This window comes from Crinia signifera, chromosome 6, assembly GCF_055691185.1.
Source record: "Crinia signifera chromosome 6, ASM5569118v1, whole genome shotgun sequence".
Lineage (NCBI taxonomy): Eukaryota > Metazoa > Chordata > Amphibia > Anura > Myobatrachidae > Crinia > Crinia signifera.
Genome location: NC_139222.1, coordinates 29446653 through 29467915, shown reverse-complemented (window position 1 = coordinate 29467915; position 21263 = coordinate 29446653). Strand labels below are relative to the sequence as shown.

General features: G+C 48.3%; 1 protein-coding gene and 1 non-coding gene across 6 annotated transcripts in view; both read left to right on the top strand.

The window, feature by feature from the left end:
* LOC146010149 (uncharacterized) overlaps positions 1-21263 on the top strand; it is a 48833-nt gene that overhangs the window by 6014 nt on the left and 21556 nt on the right. Inside the window, exons 6-9 of one of the 5 annotated variants that reach the window (XM_083151103.1) lie at positions 4649-4746; positions 10637-11034; positions 11522-11730; positions 11808-13562. The exons of the other annotated variants lie outside the window; for them this stretch is intronic. Coding sequence (XP_083007229.1) covers positions 4649-4746; positions 10637-11034; positions 11522-11730; positions 11808-13018 — 1916 coding nt within the window. The 3' untranslated portion in view covers positions 13019-13562. Of the gene's footprint in view, positions 1-4648; positions 4747-10636; positions 11035-11521; positions 11731-11807; positions 13563-21263 lie in introns of those variants that run through there. 5 annotated transcript variants of the gene reach the window in all.
* LOC146015365 (5S ribosomal RNA) lies at positions 18550-18668 on the top strand. The gene has a single exon (XR_014448289.1). It is a non-coding gene; the product is annotated as a 5S ribosomal RNA (ribosomal RNA).

Here is a 21263-nt window from a genome sequence, read left to right as displayed (position 1 = left end):
TCTGACCAGTCTCCTCCCCACACTCTGTGGTGTATCTCATACATCAGGAGCCATCAGCCCCTATTATACTCTGCTCTCCTCCTCACATCATGTCACTGTGTGTTCCCAGCCCAGAGATCTGACCAGTCTCCTCCCCACACTCTGTGGTGTATCTCATACATCAGGAGCCATCAGCCCCTATTATACTCTGCTCTCCTCCTCACATCATGTCACTGTGTGTTACCAGCCCAGAGATCTGACCAGTCTCCTCCCCACACTCTCTGGTGTATCTCATACATCAGGAGCCATCAGCCCCTATTAGACTCCTGCTCCCCCCTCACATCATGTCACTGTGTGTTCCCAGCCCAGAGATCTGACCAGTCTCCTCCCCACACTCTCTGGTGTATCTCATACATCAGGAGCCATCAGCCCCTATTATACTCTGCTCTCCTCCTCACATCATGTCACTGTGTGTTACCAGCCCAGAGATCTGACCAGTCTCCTCCCCACACTCTCTGGTGTATCTCATACATCAGGAGCCATCAGCCCCTATTATACTCCTGCTCTCCCCCTCACATCATGTCACTGTGTGTTACCAGCCCAGATATCTGACCAGTCTCCTCCCCACACTCTCTGGTGTATCTCATACATCAGGAACCATCAGCCCCTATTATACTCCTGGTCCCCCCCTCACATCATGTTACTGTGTGTTACCAGCCCAGAGATCTGACCAGTCTCCTCTCCACACTCTCTGGTGTATCTCATACATCAGGAGCCATCATCCCCTATTATACGCCTGCTCTCCCCTCTCAGGAGCCATCACCCTCTATTATACTCCCTGCTCTCGGTGTGAATTCTGTACAATCCGAATAAGGGGTGGAGAGGGGCGTTAAAGGCTGTTTGGGCTCATTTCCATATGCATACGCCCCGCGTTTTATGGGGTTCCCATGAAAAAGCTGGGCATACGTATGGTAATGCGGCCGTGACGCACGTGTGGGGGGCAGACATATGACATAGCCGGATGCCAGCTGTCCGCCCATATCCCTGCTTTTGCACGGAGAAATGCCCGAGTGGTCTGGAGCACTCATGCTGCCTGACAACTCGTTCCAGCATTCGATGGTCGGCGACTATCGAATGATGGGGGAGGTTCTCACAGATGGGGGAGGTGTTCACATGGAAAATCCGCTCACGGTCTGTTCGGGCGGCGTCTTACCGCATTTGGACGGTGAGAGCAATCCATACGGAAGGCGGGGCTAAGAACACTCGGTTCCAGTCCGCAAATACGCATCCGTCCGAACCAACCAGAATAAGGCCCTGTGTGTTCCCAGCCCAGAGATCTGACCAGTCTCCTCCCCACACTCTCTGGTGTATCTCATACATCAGGAGCCATCAGCCCCTATTATATTCTGTTCTCCTCCTCACATCATGTCACTGTGTGTTACCAGCCCAGAGATCTGACCAGTCTCCTCCCCACACTCTCTGGTGTATCTCATACATCAGGAGCCATCAGCCCCTATTAGACTCCTGCTCCCCCCTCACATCATGTCACTGTGTGTTCCCAGCCCAGAGATCTGACCAGTCTCCTCCCCACACTCTGTGGTGTATCTCATACATCAGGAGCCATCAGCCCCTATTATACTCTGCTCTCCTCCTCACATCATGTCACTGTGTGTTACCAGCCCAGAGATCTGACCAGTCTCCTCCCCACACTCTCTGGTGTATCTCATACATCAGGAGCCATCAGCCCCTATTAGACTCCTGCTCCCCCCTCACATCATGTCACTGTGTGTTCCCAGCCCAGAGATCTGACCAGTCTCCTCCCCACACTCTCTGGTGTATCTCATACATCAGGAGCCATCAGCCCCTATTATACTCTGCTCTCCTCCTCACATCATGTCACTGTGTGTTACCAGCCCAGAGATCTGACCAGTCTCCTCCCCACACTCTCTGGTGTATCTCATACATCAGGAGCCATCAGTCCCTATTATACTCCTGCTCTCCCCCTCACATCATGTCACTGTGTGTTCCCAGCCCAGAGATCTGACCAGTCTCCTCCCCACACTCTGTGGTGTATCTCATACATCAGGAGCCATCAGCCCCTATTATACTCTGCTCTCCTCCTCACATCATGTCACTGTGTGTTCCCAGCCCAGAGATCTGACCAGTCTCCTCCCCACACTCTGTGGTGTATCTCATACATCAGGAGCCATCAGCCCCTATTATACTCTGCTCTCCCCCACACATCATGTCACTGTGTGTTCCCAGCCCAGAGATCTGACCAGTCTCCTCCCCACACTCTCTGGTGTATCTCATACATCAGGAGCCATCAGCCCCTATTATACTCTGCTCTCCTCCTCACATCATGTCACTGTGTGTTACCAGCCCAGAGATCTGACCAGTCTCCTCCCCACACTCTCTGGTGTATCTCATACATCAGGAGCCATCAGTCCCTATTATACTCCTGCTCTCCCCTCTCATCATGTCACTGTGTGTTACCAGCCCAGAGATCTGACCAGTCTCCTCCCCGCACTCTCTGGTGTATCTCATACATCAGGAGCCATCAGCCCCTATTATACTCCTGCTCTCCTCCTCACATCATGTCACTGTGTGTTACCAGCCCAGAGATCTGACTAGTCTCCTCCCCTCACTCACTGCTGTATCTCATACATCAGGAGTCCTCAGCCCCAATTATACTCCTGCTCTCCCCTTATATCATGTCACTGTGTGTTACCAGCCCAGAGATCTGACCAGTCTCCTCCCCACACTCTCTGGTGTATCTCATACATCAGGAGCCATCAGCCCCTATTATACTCCTGCTCTCCCCTCTCATCATGTCACTGTGTGTTGCCAGCCCAGAGATCTGACCAGTCTCCTCCCCACACTCTCTGGTGTATCTCATACATCATGAGCCATCAGCCCCTATTATACTCCTGCTCTCCCCTCACATCATGTCACTGTGTGTTACCAGCCCAGAGATCTGACCAGTCTCCTCCCCACACTCTCTGGTGTATCTCATACATCAGGAGCCATCAGCCCCTATTATACTCCTGCTCTCCCCTCTCATCATGTCACTGTGTGTTGCCAGCCCAGAGATCTGACCAGTCTCCTCCCCACACTCTCTGGTGTATCTCATACATCATGAGCCATCAGCCCCTATTATACTCCTGCTCTCCCCTCACATCATGTCACTGTGTGTTACCAGCCCAGAGATCTGACCAGTTTCCTCCCCACACTCTCTGGTGTATCTCATACATCAGGAGCCATCAGCCCCTATTATACTCCTGCTCTCCCCTCACATCATGTCACTGTGTGTTACCAGCCCAGAGATCTGACCAGTCTCCTCCTCACACTCTCTGGTGTATCTCATACATCAGGAGCCATCAGCCCCTATTATACTCCTGCTCTCCCCCTCACATCATGTCACTGTGTGTTACCAGCCCAGAGATCTGACCAGTCTCCTCCTCACACTCTCTGGTGTATCTCATACATCAGGAGCCATCAGCCCCTATTATACTCCTGCTCTCCCCTCACATCATGTCACTGTGTGTTACCAGCCCAGAGATCTGACCAGTCTCCTCCCCACACTCTCTGGTGTATCTCATACATCAGCAGCCATCAGCCCCTCTTAGACAGGAAAAATTGATGCAGAAGTTCAAGTAAAAAGGTAAAAAGATAATCTAACCCTTGTGCAGCCAGGCCGTTCCCATCTCCCTAACATTCTTGAAGTGAAAAAGAGCTTATATCTCCACAAAATGTAAAACATCTGAATACCAGACCTATCTGGTATTTGGGAACACCTTTATTCTCTGCACCTTCAGGGTATATGCCCAAATCCACCCAAGAGAATCTGGTTGGACACAAACCAGATTATTTTTGCAGTGGGTCGATAATCGGCTGTTGTGTCGTGATTGATTGGAAGGTAACGTGGAGCGGCGGCAGTAACGCAGGCGTGTCATGACTGTTTTGGGGGCGTGCCTCATCTTGCAATCCTGTAGGCGGCTGTAATGTCTCCGCCATCTTACTTCCTGCGCAACCACTGGGCAGAAGATATATAACGGACTGGTCTGCGACTGACGCTGTTCTTCAGAATTTACATGTTCTTATGGTTCCAGGGGTCGTATGGAGAGGTTGTCCTCCTATTCTGCAAGTTGTGCTTGAACGTACAGTATGGTGGTGATTCTGGTTGACTCTGTGAAATTCGTCCTCTATATGCCCCCCTTACCCCCCCCCCTCCCCCATCGCACGCCGATTCCCCCCCACACATGCAAATGGTTGTTTAGCATAAACATCCATTCACAGCCTTGCGTCCGGGGGCAAAATCATCTGATGGTCGTGACCATCGAATGATTTTTACAGCGCTCGCCGCAGATCTAAGACACCTCTATTAGATCTGCGGGGACTGAACAATTCCCACTTTACACGTCAGTATCCACTGACGATGCGAGTGTCTGGAATTATTCCATGTTCATAGTCGGCTAGATTGCATTTATTAATCTTTATTTCAGGAGTGATACAAACGTTTGTTATTCTCTGTATACTTTTGCCTTTCCATTATTATGCAGGTCGGGGATCCTAGGTCTGCATTACATGCAGTACAGCTACTGTGCATATCATCTTTACTCGCTGTATATACAGTACAATGTCCTCAGTCACTGTGTGTCTCCTGCAGATGGTGCCAGTAACAGAGATACCCCAGAGAGATGTCCCCATCCTTTTTATACACAGGAGTGTATAGAGGAGAATCACATGACCCCACAGGAGTACCAGGTAAATGGGTTTTAGGGTCTCGTCAAATACCACAGAACTTATCACCGTGTGGTCTATATGGAAGCTTTGCGCTGATTAAAAAAAAATGTGTGTGTGTAGACAAAACGTATAAGTAATATTGAAGCTTAATATTAAAATAATAGTGGGTAATGGGAAAAGATAGGATAAATTGTGATAAAAAAAAATAGAGGTGTATTTACGAAAAGGTCGATGTTGGAATGTGTTTTTTTTATATTATATATTTTTTTTAAATTACATTTTTTTTATTGTCTTTTTTTAATTATTTTTTTATATGTCGATTGTTGGATGATTTGTAGGTCGCTAAAAATCAATCTTTTTAAATCACAGGTTCACAAACTCGGCCCTCGACCCCACACGGTGCATGTTTTGCCGGTCTCCTCACAGAATCACGAGTGAAATAATTAGCGCCACCGGTGGATCTTTTGAAACGTGTCAGTTAGTAATGATTGCACCTGTCAGGTGACCTGGAAATCGGGAACTGTGTGGGGTCCTGAGGACCGAGTTTGAAAATCACTGCTTTAAATAAATTTTCCAGGGCTAGAACAAACATTTATTAGCATATAAAAATAAATCTCGTAGTAAATGTGTGTTTTAGCCTTGGCAACCCAACATCGATTTTAATATAGTTTTTTTATCATTAAAATAAATAAATAAAAAAACCTTCTTATTAATCATAATAATTGACCAACAATAAATAAAAAGAAAATACGCGGTGCACCTTAACCTGTGTCCATGTCGATTGTGTCCTTATTTGGGTCGAAAAACTGTGAAAACCCCCATGTCGATCTTATGACCCTGTCAACCTTCCTGCATATCAGCCTAGACACATTTAGACCTAAAGGTGTCGACCTAATGACTGTCTAACAACTTACTGGTGACCAACTGATCCACAACCCTTTCACTGACCTAGCCATTGTTGACCTTTGGTTGGTCAACCCAATGACCGTATACCCAGTACATATCCTCCAGGGAGTTAGCCAGAGGGGTCTGTTACATATCTGTGTAAGAGCCATCATTCTACTAATCCACATTCATGTCCGTGGGTGGGGAATACTAGGACGCTTCGCACATTATTATTATTATTATTATTCTGTGTAGGGAGTGGGGGTTGTGGGGGCAGGGAGTGGGGGTTGTGGGGGAGGTGCAGGGGATCGGCAGTAGGCTTAGGAGTGCTCCAACGGAATTGGACGTGTGCCTCCTCTTCCGTCAGCTTGGGCGGTGAATGGCGATTCTATTGCCAGGAGCAACTCCGTTGAGAGCTGCTGCAACTGTTCTCATCTTTTTTTGTGTGAAGTACCGCTAGTGACCACTAGAGGCCGCTCAACGGGCCAAATTACTCCTTAACAGAAAGTGAAACCAAAATGATCTGTTTCAAGCTTGCTAGATATGGACAGAGGGAGGAGCTGTGAGAACAGAGATTGGAGGTAGGAGCAGATAGGGACTAAGCTGTCAATTTGACCGGCTTTTAACTTGTTTGTTAATATTTAAGGGGCCGGTGTACATAAAAGTTCTCTAAGTGCTTGTGGCGTGAGGCTCATTCTGTGGAGGCTTTTGTGGTTGCGGCAGGGAGTCAGTTATCCAGCAGGGAGCTGGCTCCCAAGGTGGACACATATAGCTAAGCACACTCATCATTTGTAAGGTTGTCTCATGCCACATATGTCAGCAACCTTGAATAGACTCTGATTGGGAAGCTCGACATGTGGAGACCTGGTCACCAAATCGGGCGGGGCTTCAGTGTGATTTGTCCACGGACTTCCTGCTGAGTTGAAATTGTTGTCTCCTCCTTCGATTAAGTCCACCACACCAAGGAGTTCTAGTGTGAAATTCCCCAAAATTAGATGGACGATCCCTTGTCAGTCCAGATTGGGCCATTGGGACCACAGGTGGTAGTCTCCAAGTATGTGGTCCCATAACATTACTTCTACAACTACAAGAACTTTGTCTCCTTTGCAGACTACTCTGCCGATCAGCGTGCTCAATCTCCTGGCCCTCTCGGAAGCCTGCCCCGTCTTGGTCGGCGGGCCAGTTTGTATTCAGCTGGATAAAGCAATGCCAGTGGCATGGATCAGGAGGAACAAAGACCGTGACCACAATGGCGGCCAAAATCCCTTCCTGGGTAGAGACTTTGGTACTCTTTACCTATCACGGCGCCCATCGCGGGCATCGCGGGTACATTTATGTCTGCCCGCGACGCGATGCCCACGATTTCCCATTGAAACCCATGTTAAACATGGAAATCGCCAAGAGCCCAAATACTTACCCTGAACTCTGAAATGGCCCCCCCAATTTTTTATGCCACCCCACGATCAACGTGAACCCGAAGCGTGGCGAGCGCAGCGAGCCCGCGAGGGGCGGCGGTACGCGTCCTCCGACCTTTTCATACCCCCACTATCCACGTCGGCGTGGAGTTAAGAATAGAATAGTGTGGCGAGCCCGAAGCGTGGCGAGCGGACGCGGACACCTGTGAAGCCCGCGAGGGGACACGTCTAGCTGTGAAGGTATCCGCGTCCCCTCGCGGGGCTCGCTACGCTCGCCACACTATTCTATTCTCAACTCCACGCCGACGTGGATAGTGGGGGTATGAAAAGGTCGGAGGACGCGTACCGCCGCCCCTCGCGGGCTCGCTGCGCTCGCCACGCTTCGGGTTCACGTTGATCGTGGGGTGGCGTAAAAAATTGGGGGGGCCATTTCAGAGTTCAGGGTAAGTATTTGGGCTCTAAGGCCCATTTAACATTGTTTCCTATGCTAAAATCGGGTCCATTGAGCCATTTAACCTGAAAATCGTGTCCATCGGGTCTTTTAACATTAATTCCTATGGCAAATCGTGGGCATCGCGTCGGGGCCATCGTGTGCACATTTATAGCCGGCCGCGACGCGACCGACGCGATTTCCATGTTTAACATGGTTTTCAATGGGAAATCGTGGGCATTGCGTCGCGTGCGGGCATCTTTAGCCCGCATACGACGCGACCGACACGATTTTTTACCTCACGATGCCCACGATCAAGATCGTGGGCGCCGTGCTAGGTAAAGAGTACCGAGACTTTTGTTCTGACACCATCATGGGGCCTTCCGCAGGCGGATCTCATTGCCTTTCAGAACAACTTCAACGTTCCACACATACAGGGCCATCTCTACCATTAGGCAGCTGACTAGGGGCGGCAGAATCTTAGGGTTGCCCCTGAGTCTGGCTACCATAAGATTTATGGATGACTCTGGGAGAGGCATCCTTGTTGAACTTTATTTGTACGGCAGGTTTTGAACTTAAGACGCCAGCTCCAGGTTCTGGAAAATCCAACACAAAAAAATACTTTCACAAAAATTTTATTTTGAAACTTTTTTAAGACCTATTCAAAACTTTATTATAAGCTGTTCACGTCCGGCAGGGGCGTAGCGAGGACAGAGACGGCTGAGCACAAGCTCATAGGGCGCCGGAGCCATGCACCGCAAACGGCATCCCTGCCCTGTCTGCCGGCCGCCCGCTGTCTTCTGTTTTGTGTCCTGACTGTTGCGCCGCCCAGCCGTGGCTCCCACAATAGCGGCTGTGTGAGTCACGGCCGGGTGGCGCCGGAGTCAGGACACACTCCGTCCATGGTCCATATACCCGGTCTTAGAGTTATAGTTATATTTTACAACTAATTATAATAGATCTATAGGGGCCCATTTATCAAGAACTCAGCTGGCCCCTCGGCATGCAAACTCCAATATTACCCACACCCACAGGAGCAGTGCATCAGGCAAGGCAGCTCTCACTACAAATCATAGACATTATTAAAATATATTGTAAATCACTACACCGAACGCCACCACCACAGTTACAACTGGACGAAGGTACATTTGCTGCGCAATTGGCCACTAACTTACCACGTCTGGCACATGAGACGTGGCCTAGGCATTTTTCCATGACCGCCGGTAGCGTAAAGAGCTCCGTACTGGGAAAGGCAGCGGCTGTCATTATAGCAGTGGCACATTTTTATTATTGGTTACCTCCTATGCGTTGTTATTGGTTGGCTACATTAAAATGGCTGACAGTGTCCTCTTAAACAATATGTTAATTATATTTACTGTTTGGCATGACACAGAATAGTTGAATCTGCTATAATACTTGGTGGCACCTCTGCAAGCGCCAGCAGGACATGTAATACACATTGTGTATGATCTGAAAATCTGATTTGTAATTAAAGTTTTTTTTTTTTTTTATCGATTTCTAAAAAAAAAAAAAAAAGCTTTTGATGATTTCTTTTACATTTGAAAAAAATGTGAGTAATTACAGGTATGGATCATAGGGTTGACAATGTATAGATCGACAATCAATAGGTAAACACCAAAAGGTCGACACAAAATGTCAACATGTGAAAAGGTTGACATGACTTTTTCACTTTTGGGGGGGGGGGGCTAGTCAATGTGACGATGAGCAACGTTGGCTCTCAATTGGTGGACCGTGTCCCCTCTCTTTGGCTGTGCACTAGTGGTGTACATGTGATGTCTTATTGTGTTCTGCCCTTCCCTAATCACTGCACTGTACTTTGGGCAATGAAGTTTGCCTGTGGTTATGTTTTGTGCATCTTTTGGTTTATATTCATACATCTGATGCTGCGCTTTATCTGCTATTCTCTGGTTTCCAGGTTAGTATTTGTAATACAAGATGTTTATCTCATGTTTGGAATACTGAGGACCAGGAGCATTCGGAATATGGGAATTTTCCCATGCTGTGCTAGCAGTGGGATCAGGAAGGGCTAGCGGAGAGAGGGAAAGGCTGCAGAGCCACTCCCACATCGGCTGTCATTTGTTGTTTACACGAGTGATGTCACAGTGCTGGTTCACATCATGACGTTACTGCATGGCTGAAATATACCGGTTTTCGGGTATGGGAGACCCAGCGCAAATAGAGTTTATGGTCATGTTTGTCAGTGTTCTGCTCTGCAGCTACAAGCCCCAATATCCCCGCAGACAGACAAATGCAATGGATGCTGGGGTGTGTAGTCCCTCAGAAGTCAGAGGGCCATAACTGTCTACCTCTCGCCCAGATAATAATAGCCATCTAAATACCTGGTTATAAATTAGGATGCATTGCATGGTGGTGGTGGTGTTGTTGAATCTGGTTCCCAGAAAAAAAAATGTGCAAATTTTTTTTTCCCTTAAACTTTATTAAAAAAACAAATATTTTTACATCACAAAATACCACAGCATGGTGCGCACACACACAAACACATATACTCTCAATCTTGATACAAGAACCAAAGAACCAGCCATCCACTGCAATAAACAAAGAATGGAAGTGCATCAAAACATGGTGTGCTAATGATCTTCCATCAGCATTCCTGCCCCAAACACACACACACACACTTCCCTTCAGCAAAAAACATACTATGTCTGGGCACAAGAACAAAATAGCCGGATACCCATTGCTAAAAGAACTAGCCATCCACTGCAAATAAAAAAATGGAAGTGCATCAGGAAAACATGGTGTGGTGCCACAGGTAAACATGGCGTGCTACTAATCCCTTGCATGCTGCAAATAAAAGGAAAGACATACCATCCTGAAGGTAGTGAATCTAAATTTTGACTATGCCCCATTACTTATTAAAGGGGTTGGTGTGTATGCAAATCGGCACTTCAGCGTGCATAAGCTAATTTGTGCGGATGCACATCATAGGGGGTAATTACCTTCACAGTCATTGTTGTTGTTCAGTGCATAGCTGGTTCTTTTGTTCTTGGATCCAGATTGAGAGGTAACTGGGTTACAAATAGGGTTTAAGCAGCCAGAGATTTCGGGGATTTGTGTGAGAATGCCAATATTTTTAAAAGCGGCAAAACTAGGTTGGCACACCATGTTTTCCTGATGCACTTTCATACTTTTTCATTTGCAGCAGCTGGCCGACCGCATGGATCCCATAACGCATCGCTTAACAAGGGCATCTCTGCGGATTCAGGCAGACGCGAGACGTGCCAGGGGAGTGAGAAATGAAACACAAGTACCAGACCAGAAAAGGAATATTACTGGGATTCTGAGAGAAAATGTGCCCGGGATTCCAGGTACAAGCCAGGCTACTCGGGAAGGCGTTACTCTGCCGGCAAATAAAAAAAGGAGGCAGCCATGCTTTAGCCGGAAAGAACTGGATATTCTTGTTCAGTTGGCAATGGAGAACATTCATCACGGGCCAAAAAATATGGGCGCATCCACCAAAGCCCGCGTGTGGCATGAAATTACCGAAGCTGTAAACAGAGAAGCCCCCATTGTCCGCACGGTCGGTGAAGTGCGGAGGCGGTGAGTTACTTTTAAAAAAAAAACAACGAGGGTGAGTCAAAAACTTTCTCCGGCTCCGTCTTCATGGCTGACACTTGTGCCTCCATCTCTGAAATTCTCTGTCCATTCATACACACTTCTTTGTAACAAACACTTTCTCCAGATAAATATTGGTACCAGACACACCCTCAATCCACAAAACACATGCAACTCACAAGCAGGGCGGCCATTTTTTCTTGTACTGCCGTCACCAATGAACTTACGCAACTCATTCAATCCTGCACAGCCGTGACTGAGGGGACAGCGACGTAGTACTGAAAGATTTGATTGCAGCCAACAGAAGTGCAGATCATTTTTGACTCACCCTCGTATATATTACTGCTAGTGTTATTCTGCATGCAAAAATATTTAATGTTTTTGTTTTTACTGTTAATTATTTATTGCATGTTCTGCATCTACGATATTTCTAAAACCGATGTTGACCGTAGTAAATTGTCATTCCTTACAGGTGGGCGGACTTCAGATGCAGACTGAAGCTGAAGATACGAGACCGACGTCTGCATGCAAGGAGGGCTGGTGGTGGTCCGCTCCCTCAAACCTTAGAATACACGTCTTTGGAGATGCAAGCAATGGGGTGTATCGAAGAGCAAGAGGTCTTCGGCATTGCCAGTGTAGATCGTGACCTGCCTCGCAAAAGAATCACGCATGCCATCGCTGGTAATCTGCTCTTACATTGCTCCTTTATAAAATGTTAATGATTGATCTTGTTAGTAATGATGTACATTATATTGCAGATGTTGTAGTTGATGCTCCTGAGTTGGTTTCTGAGGAGAATGTGGCAAGCGCAACCCCACCTCAACAGCACCAGCAGCCTGTAGTGATAATACTGCACCCGCAGCCTGCAGTGAGCACACTGCTTCAGGAGCCTGCAACACTGCACCAGCAGCCTGCAGTGACAACACTGCTTCAGGAGCCTGCATCACTGCACCAGCAACCAGTGGTAACAAAACTGCAACAGCAGCCTGCAGTGACAACACTGCACCAAGAACCTGCAGCACTGGACCAGCAGCCTGCCGTAACATCACTGCACCAAGAACCTGCAGCACTGCACCAGCAGCCTGCAGTGACAACGCTGCACCAGCAGCCTGCAGTGACAACGCTGCACCAGCAGCCTGCAGTGACAACGCTGCACCAGCAGCCTGCAGTGACAACGCTGCACCAGCAGCCTGCAGTGACAACGCTGCACCAGCAGCCTGCAGTGACATCCCTGCACCAGCAGCCTGCAGTGACATCACTGCACCAGCAGCCCGCAGTGACAACATTGCACCAGCAGCCTGCCATGACATCACAGAACCAACAGTCTGCAACACTGCACCATCAGCCTGCAGTGACATCTCTGAACCATCAGCCTACAGTGACAGCACTGCACCATCAGCCTACAGTGACAGCACTGCACCATCAGCCTGCAGTGACAGCACTGCACCATCAGCCTGAAGTGACAGCACTGCACCATCAGCCTGCAGTGACAGCACTGCACCATCAGCCTGCAGTGACAGCACTGCACCATCAGCCTGCAGTGACAGCACTGCACCAACAGCCTGCAGTGACAGCACTGCACCAACAGCCTGCAGTGACACAAATGCCAAGCCCTGAATCAATACTTCAAGAACTTAGAGGGGGAAACATACGAAATATCTCATTATTGGAAGACATTTCCAACTCCCTGCAGCAGCTGACACATCTCCAGGCAGAGGCCAATCTACTCAAACACCAGGAACTCGCCATAAAAGAGAAAGAACTCGCCATGAGAGAGAGAGGCATGCAGGAAGTATCTGCTCTCCATCAAGGACTACGGGACATTCTGTCCAGATTGGCATCCCCCGGACCTTCAACCATAGCACCGGTTGGAGAGGCCACCACTGCTGGTCCCCAGGGCTCCCGCCGGTCTGGCCGGCACCCTCGCACAACCACTCAGCCGGCTGGGAAGAGGCCCAAAAAAAAATAAGGACCTTTATGATCTCTTGTCACAGGCTGACTTTGGCACCTGGGTCAATATTCCCGACCACATTATGCAGTTTGTAAAAAAAAAAATAACCTTTGGTTCTTGTTTCCTAGCACGGCCACAATCTTATGGATCGTGTACCTTTAAGTTAAGGTACACGATCCACACGATGGACCTGATTTCCTTTGAAATCAGGTCCATTTTGCCGGCTAGGACACAATATCGGGGGCATCGCGTCGGTCGGGACCATTAACATTGGTCCCGACACGATGCCCCCGATTTTTCCATAGGCTTCAATGTTAAAAAATATTTTAACATTGAAATCGTGTCGGGAAAGGTAAAATATCGGGGGCATCGCGTCGGTCGGGACCATTAACATTGGTCCCGACGCGATGCCCCCGATTTTTCCATAGGCTTCAATGTTAAAATATTTTTTAACATTGAAATCGTGATAAAATGTGAAATGGGCCAATATGACCCATTTCACATTATAGATGTCCCCGTCGTCACCCCACGATAGACGCCAACCCGAAGCGTGGCGAGTGGCGGCGGTGCGCGTCCTCCGACCTTTTCATTCCCCTACTATCCACGTCGGTGTGGAGTTGAGAATAGAATAGTGTGGCGAGCGCAGCGAGCCCGAAGCGTGGCGAGCGGACGCGTATAACTTCACAGGTATACGCGTCCCCTCGCGGGGCTCGCCACGCTTTGGGCTCGGTGGCTCGCTGCGCTCACCACACTATTCTATTCTCAACTCCACGCCGACGTGGATAGTAGGGGAATGAAAAGGTCGGAGGACGCGCACCGCCGCCACTCGCGGGCTCGCTGCGCTCGCCACGCTTCGGGTTGGCGTCTATCGTGGGGTGGGGTTTACGCCGTTAAATTTGGGGGGGTTGGGAATATTTTACATTGAATCCAATGTAAAATCGGGTCCCAGGGACCCGATTTACATTTCATTCAATCAAAAAATCGGTCGGTCGCGTCGATCGCATCGCATGCGACCAAATCGCATGCGATGCGATCGACCCGATTTTTCCGACACGACCACCCCGATGTAAATCGGTGTGGCCGTGCTAGGAAACAAGTACCTAACCTTTTTCCCCAGCAGAGGGCAGACCGTGTAATCTATATGTTAATAGTAGTAGGACAACTTTTATGAGTGATATTTCGATGATGCCATTGTCTTTGCATCAGGTATTAAATGAAAGCTCTTGGTCTGTAGATTTGCAAAATAATATCAGCATTGTGATTGGTTGCTTCGTTTCGGAGTTATGTGGCAAAACGTCTACCAGTGCATCACCATTGTGCTCTGGAAATTATGACAGTTGATGACCTTGAACATGTGACCTGCTGGGTGGTCTGTAAACAGTGACCGATATTTGCAGCAACCCTCAAAATTCGAATCCTAAGGTGGTGAAAAAGGGGTAAAATGCTTCTCCGGGATAAGTTACGCCGGCTGAACCTGGGCAAATCGGCTAGTTATAACTGGTTTATATAAATTATGTTTTTGTGATGGACTGAGGAGACCTATATAAGTAACAAACATTTCATGCTTTTGATTTTGAATTTGATTTAACATATTTTTTGTTTGGGTTAAAATAACATTGTTACAATGATGTTAAGAAGACCAATAAACACTACAGATCTTTTATGTGAATTTGGATATTTGATACCAATTCCAGATGTCTGCCGTCAGCCTCAGGGGTCAGAGACCAGTATGTGAAAGAAAATGTGACATTGTGCAGATAGAATTAGATTTGGGTGAGTTATTTTGTTTCTGTGTAGGGTAAATACTGACTGCTTTATTTCTACACTGCAATATAGATCTCACTTTGCAGAAAACCCCACCCAAATCTAATTCTCTCTGCACATGTTACATCTGCCCCACCTGCAGTGCACATGGTTTTGTCCATTTGAGAAGGAATTTGCCTCTAAGAGTGAACTACAATAAGGCCCACTGTGTGTAGGGGGATGAGGTTGGAAATTTACTAAGATGGGCGTTCTATTGAAGATGTCCCATCTTCAATAGAACTCCCATCTAACTAAATTAGGGAGCAATAGCGTTATAGAGAGAATGGTATGTAATGGGGAGGAGATTGAAGAGGTCTCTGTAGGGGAATGGGAGCCAATGCAGATATTGTCAAAGCCTGATGAAGCGGCAGGAAAGGAAAATCTGTCTAGAGTTTTGAACAGATCGGAAGGGAACGAAGTTGGAGGCGAGAGAGATGACCAGTGATTGGACAAGTTTAGTGGTACTCTGGGAGAGGAACGGCCTGTTGCGAGCGAGGTTGTGTAGCTGGAACACGATTGAGCCAGAGGTTGGACGTGGGGAGTGAGTGAGGAGGCAAGAGTTATGCCCAAGTAGCGGAGTTTGGGAGCGGTGGAGATGATGGGGTTGTCAAAAGTGATATTGGTGGCGGTGGAGACTCTGGATGAAGATGATGAGTTTTGCCAATGTTGGGCTTCAAAGAGTGCTCAGACATCCATGAGAAGATGGCAAAGAGGCCACTGGGCAGACGGGAAGAGGTCAGAAGAGGAGCGGTACAGTTGCATATCATCGGCATAATGGTGGTATTGAAGGTCGAATGATCTTATGAGCGTACCCAGGGAAGAGGTGCACAGGGAGTAAAGAGGGCTAAGGACTGAAACCTGGGTACAACGACAGGGAGGGTGGAAGGGGGTGCGGAGGAGCCGGAGCCAGGCACCAAGAAGGAGCTGTTAGTGAGGTGAATCAGGCAAGGACACTGCTAGAGGTCAATTGGGGTGTATGGTGCGGAGGAGGAAAGGGTTATCCATAGTGTCAAAGGCAGCAGGATCCCAGGTGGATGAGCCAAGAAAAGTAGCCCCTGGATTTGTCTGTAAAGCGGTCATAACTCACATTTGCTCCCCAGCTATAGGAGTCCTGGCGTTGTTCACCTGGTGACTGTGATTTCTTTCTAACGCAATGAGCTTTGGCCCACCAGCTACTGTTGAACTACACATCCCAGCATGCCCTGCTACCGTTTTTCTATTTGGCCATGCTAAACCTGTTGCAAGGCATGCTGGGATGCGCATTTCAACAGCAGCTGGAGGGCTGAAGGTTCCTCATCCCAGGTCTAATCTCTTATATATTTGGCTACATCTGTCACTCAAAGTGTGTCTGGAGCTATAACCCTGGGTGGAGCCTCTGACTCACATGACTGACTCACATGACAGAGAACCAGCCCAGTGAGCCCACAGACAGTGCCAGACACCCTCTGCTTCTCCATGTTACACAGCAAAGACACAGCTACACACCAGACACACCAGGTGAGCGCCCCATACCTCCCAACATGACCCTCTCCAGGAGGGACAGAATGCTCTGTTTGTGGACTTCCATCTTAATTTATGATTGTCATCACCTGTCATTTTAAACAGGGTAATTGATAAGAAAGGTGTTTAAGCACAGGTAATGGTAATCCATAAATTAAGAAGAAAGTCCAGAAACAGAGCAATGTGTCCCTCCTGGAGAGGGTCATGTTGGGTATGCACCTCCCTCCCTCCCCCCCCCCCCCCATTCACGGCATCCCCACGATTAAATGGCACATGCAAAACACTGACATGGCTATGGTCGACAATGAAAAAGGTTGACAAGATTTATTTTTCACTTTTTCAATGTTTTCATATTCATTCTCATGTGACGACATGGACACCAATGAAGTGCCACACTTATGTCAACATTTACATGTGTTGACCTTTCTGTGTTGATTTTTTCTTGTGGCGATTCGCGGTGACCCCCCTCCCGCGATTTGCAGCACACCCCCCGCAATTCGCGGCAACCCCGGTGACTCCCGCGATTTGCTGCCCCACCCCGTGACACACCCCCCCTCCTGCAATTCGCGGCACCCCGCGACCCCCCCTCCCACGATTCACGCCAACCCCCCCTCCTGTCATTGCGGCAACCCCCCGCCCCCGCGACCCACCCTCCATCGATTCACTGCAACCCCCCCATCCCACGATTCACGGCACCCACACCCCCCCGCGACCCATCCTCCCGCAATTCACGGCATCCACCCACGACCTCCCGTGATTCGCGGACACCCCTCACCTCCTCCCTCCCCCACCCCCGCGCGTGATTCACGGCAACCCCAGGATTAAATGGCACATGCAAAACACTGGCACGGCTATGGTCGACAATGAAAAAGGTTGACATGAGTTTTTGAAGATTTATTTTTCTTTTTTTTAATGTTTTCATATTCATTCTCATGTGACGACATGGACACCGATGAAGTGCCACACTTATGTCAACATTTACATGTGTTGAACTTTCTGTGTTGATTTTTTTTTGTAGCAATTTTTTTCCAGTGACAACTATGAACTATGTGCACGTCAACCTACACATCATCAACCAATTCTTTGTATAATATATAACACCTGTTCTGTTTTACTGTAGGTGTTTTAAGGGTAAGCGGTCATCTATTAGAATGAACTTAGGTCTACAGTCATTAGGTCGACCACACTAGGTCGACTGGCAGGAAGGTCGACCTGACTTAAGGTCGATATGGGCCAAGGTCGACATGACTTAAGGTCAAATTTGCATAAAGGTCGACATGAGGAAGGTCGACTGGTCATAAGGTCGACATGGGGTTTTTCACTGTTTTTTGAGCCGACATGTGCCAACAGGCGGTATTTCATGCCCTACCATCCACTAGGGCGTGGAGATGCGAGGGTCCGATTCTCATTGCCAACTGTGTCCATGTCAACTGTGTCGACATTCGGATAAAAAAAAACAGTGAAAAACCCAGGTCGACCTTATGACCAGTCGACCTTCCTCATGTCGACCTTTATGCAAATTCGACCTTAAGTCATGTCGACCTTGGCCCATGTCGACCTTCCTGCCAGTCGACCTAATGGGGTCGACCTAATGACTGTAGACCTAGCGGCTTCCTCCCTGCATCATGGCCCCAGACTCAGGAGGCCACTGTGGGGCTCTCAGCGGCTGCTCCTCCGTGACTGCAGCCCCGGTGGGACTCGCCGCACAGCACACGGGAGACACAGTGACGCAGCATCACACAGCGCAGGAACTCTGCATCTATTGGCTGCTGGGTGGAGCTGCTGCCATGTGCTCCCTGTTATGATGCTGTTGCTGGGCCAGGTGGGGACACTGGATGAGCAGCCACCAGTGACATCGGGAGCAGTCTAGGAATGTCCATCGTTGCCATTGCCATCAATGCTTTTACCTATCAATGAACATCCATTTTCTTTGACATGGGGGTGGGGCTTCACAGGTGTCAGGGACGGAGCTATGTTCTGTGTCTCGGGCCCCTTGGGGGAAAAAAAAGAAAAATAACTTTTTCCTTCAGCCTATGGTGGGCCACTGGTACCATGGGATATTCTAGGTCCTCCAGACTGGGCACCAAGGAGTTAAACTTCTGAGAGTGCAGCTGGGCTGGCCTCCTTAATATCCTGCCCTCCCCCAGGCTAATCAGTTTTTTTCTTGGTGCCTCAGGAACAGGCACATTTGTAGGAGTAGGGCTGTTTCAGCCCTGGTTTAAACTTCATTTTTTTCTTTTATTTCAACCTACAGCTATACCACACTGAATAGGCCCAATCTCATCCGATCTTGGCAGCTAAGCAGTGTTGGGCCTGGTTAGTACTTTTGTGGGAGACCACATGGGAACACCAGGTGCTGTAGGTTGCCTGCTGCAGGCGCTGTGCACAGTGCACTGCAGCAGAAGGAAGCACGCTGTGCTGGGTCTCTGACCTCCATGGCCAGATGCCTCAGCATCTCCACAAGGCACCGGGGGAGCCGCTGGAACGTCTGGAAGCTTCAGTCAGGTAAGCGGAGTCCCGGTGTGGGGTTCCGGCATACCTATATCGGCGACCACCGCTGGCGGAGGAGGCAACTCCGGCGATCCCGGCAGCGGGGTCCCGTTCTTTTGGTCTCCCCTCTAGGCCACCAGGGATGACCTGTTGCAGGTCCTATATGGGCATATAGCCCTGGTTAGGCTCCGGGAGGGGGTTCTTTTTTTTTTTTTTAGCAGCCCATAGCTCCACCCCCAGCCCCAGTGCAGGTCCTTTGTTTCAAATTTCCTGCCTGGGTGACATCACTCCCGCCTCTCTCCTTCCTTCTGGTGCCTGTTTCAAATAGGGATGGCCATCGTTGCCATCGATGGCAATTCTGCAACAGGCCATCGATAGTGCTAAAGTATGCAATGGATGACCATCGATATTTTTACATATCGATGGTCATCTATTGTTTTTGATTGGCCTGTGGGCCAATCAAAACACAGGGGTGGGGCTTTGCAGGTGCCAGGGGCGGAGCTATGCTCCGTGTCCCGGCACTTTGGTAAAAAAAAAACAGCAAAAAATAGTTTTGCTGTTCCATCGATGGAGGGAAACCATCTGGTTCTCCCTCATCGATGGCAAAAGTATTCGACATTGGCCATGAACCATCGATGATTTCGAATCATCGATGGTCGATGGCCATCCCTAGTTTCATAGGGGGAGGGGCCCTAAACTATTATTAAAAGGTCTAGCATTTATATTTAGTGTGCACCTGCAAACTCCTCCTTCTGCTTGCATCCCTAGTTTCAAACAGTTGTGCCAGAGTGTTAGTCAGACACTGCCTATCCTGCATGCTGCACGGAGGGAGACTTGAAGGAGAGACTGCTGGCGCTGAGTGTTATGCCTCCCTGTCCTGCACTGTCCTGGTGTCAGGTTGCATATTCCCCCTTCCTCACCTCATGGTGCTGGTTGTTGGGAGTAGATGCCTATATAGGGGTTAATTTTTACCCTATTTTTTTCTCACTAATTGAGGTTATCTGTGTTTTTATTTAGTATACTCTGTTACTTTTATTACTACTGTGGTAGGCTCACAGAAGCAGATAACAGAGACACTTATCTTATGTTTGTGTCTCTTCCAATTAGTGTAGTGCCTGTCATTACCCATCAGTGGTGTAGCTATTACCCATCAGTGGTGTAGCTACGGGGCTCTTGCATGATGAAAAGGGGGAGCAGCCTAACATTATAAGACACACCGTAATGCCCATTACACATAAATTCACATGCCCATTACATACTATATAACAAACCATAATACCCATTTGACACATAAAACCAAAAACTTTTTTGGAAGGAGGGCACAACATTTCTAGTTACACTGCTGACGGGAGCCATCATGCTTCCATTTATGCCCCTTTCAGACCGCACTTTGTAAACGGTATATTGCCGTTTTTTTACCGTTTTAAAACGTAATCTGTGCGGTCTGAAAGGTGCAGGACCACTTAACCGGTTAGAAAATACCGTTTTTTCTAACCGGTTAAAATGCAGGGTCCTACCCGTTTCAGAACCGGTATTTTAGGCTCAAAATTGGGTTCTGAAACGGTATTTAGGACCCAGCCAATGAGCTGGGTCCTAAATTCAGCACAGTGAATATTTAATGAGCGCTCATTAAATATTCACAGCACTGGAGCCGCCCCGCGCGCGTGTCGACGCCCCCCCGTGTCGACCTACCCCCGTGCTGCCGGTACCTCCGTTGTGGATCCCGGCACTGCAGTTCTGTATGGTCGGAAGCACTTTTCTTATAAGAAAAGTGACTTTTGGAAAATGGCTGCCCCCATACGAAAGACAGTTTTTTTAAACAGATTTTCCTATGGGGCAGCCATTTTCTGAAAGACACTTTTTTTCATAAGTGCTTCCGACCATACAGGAGAACTGCAGTGCCGGGATCCACAACGGAGGTACCGGCTGCACGGGGGTAGGTCGACACGGGCGGGGGGGTGACGACACGCGCGCGGGGGGTGTCGACACGCGCAGTGGGGGGGGAGCTGCACGGAGGGGAGGGCTGAAGGCTGCACTGGCTTTGACCCTGTATTTGGAAAGTTTCCAAAAACGGGTCTGCCAGTGTAAAAAAATCGGCACTTAAACGGTAATACAGGTTGAGTATCCCGTATCCGAATATCCATTATTCATTATCCGAATTATTCCGAAAACCATACTTTCCAGAAAGTGGGAAAAAAAATTTTGTTTAGCTAAAAACTCACTGGGGACATATGTAACAGCACTACTGAGGACATGATATGTAACTGGCACTATAAATGTACAAGAAAATGATTGCTTGGCATTCAAATTCAATATCTGAGATAGTACACAAATTTTGTTTCATGTTTTGAAACCTTGTTTTTTGAACAAATAAAATATATTTGTGTGTATTTTATGTGGTAATAAAATAGATTTGTGTTTATTTTATGTGTTTATACAGCATAAATGCAAGAGAATTCAAAATACATCA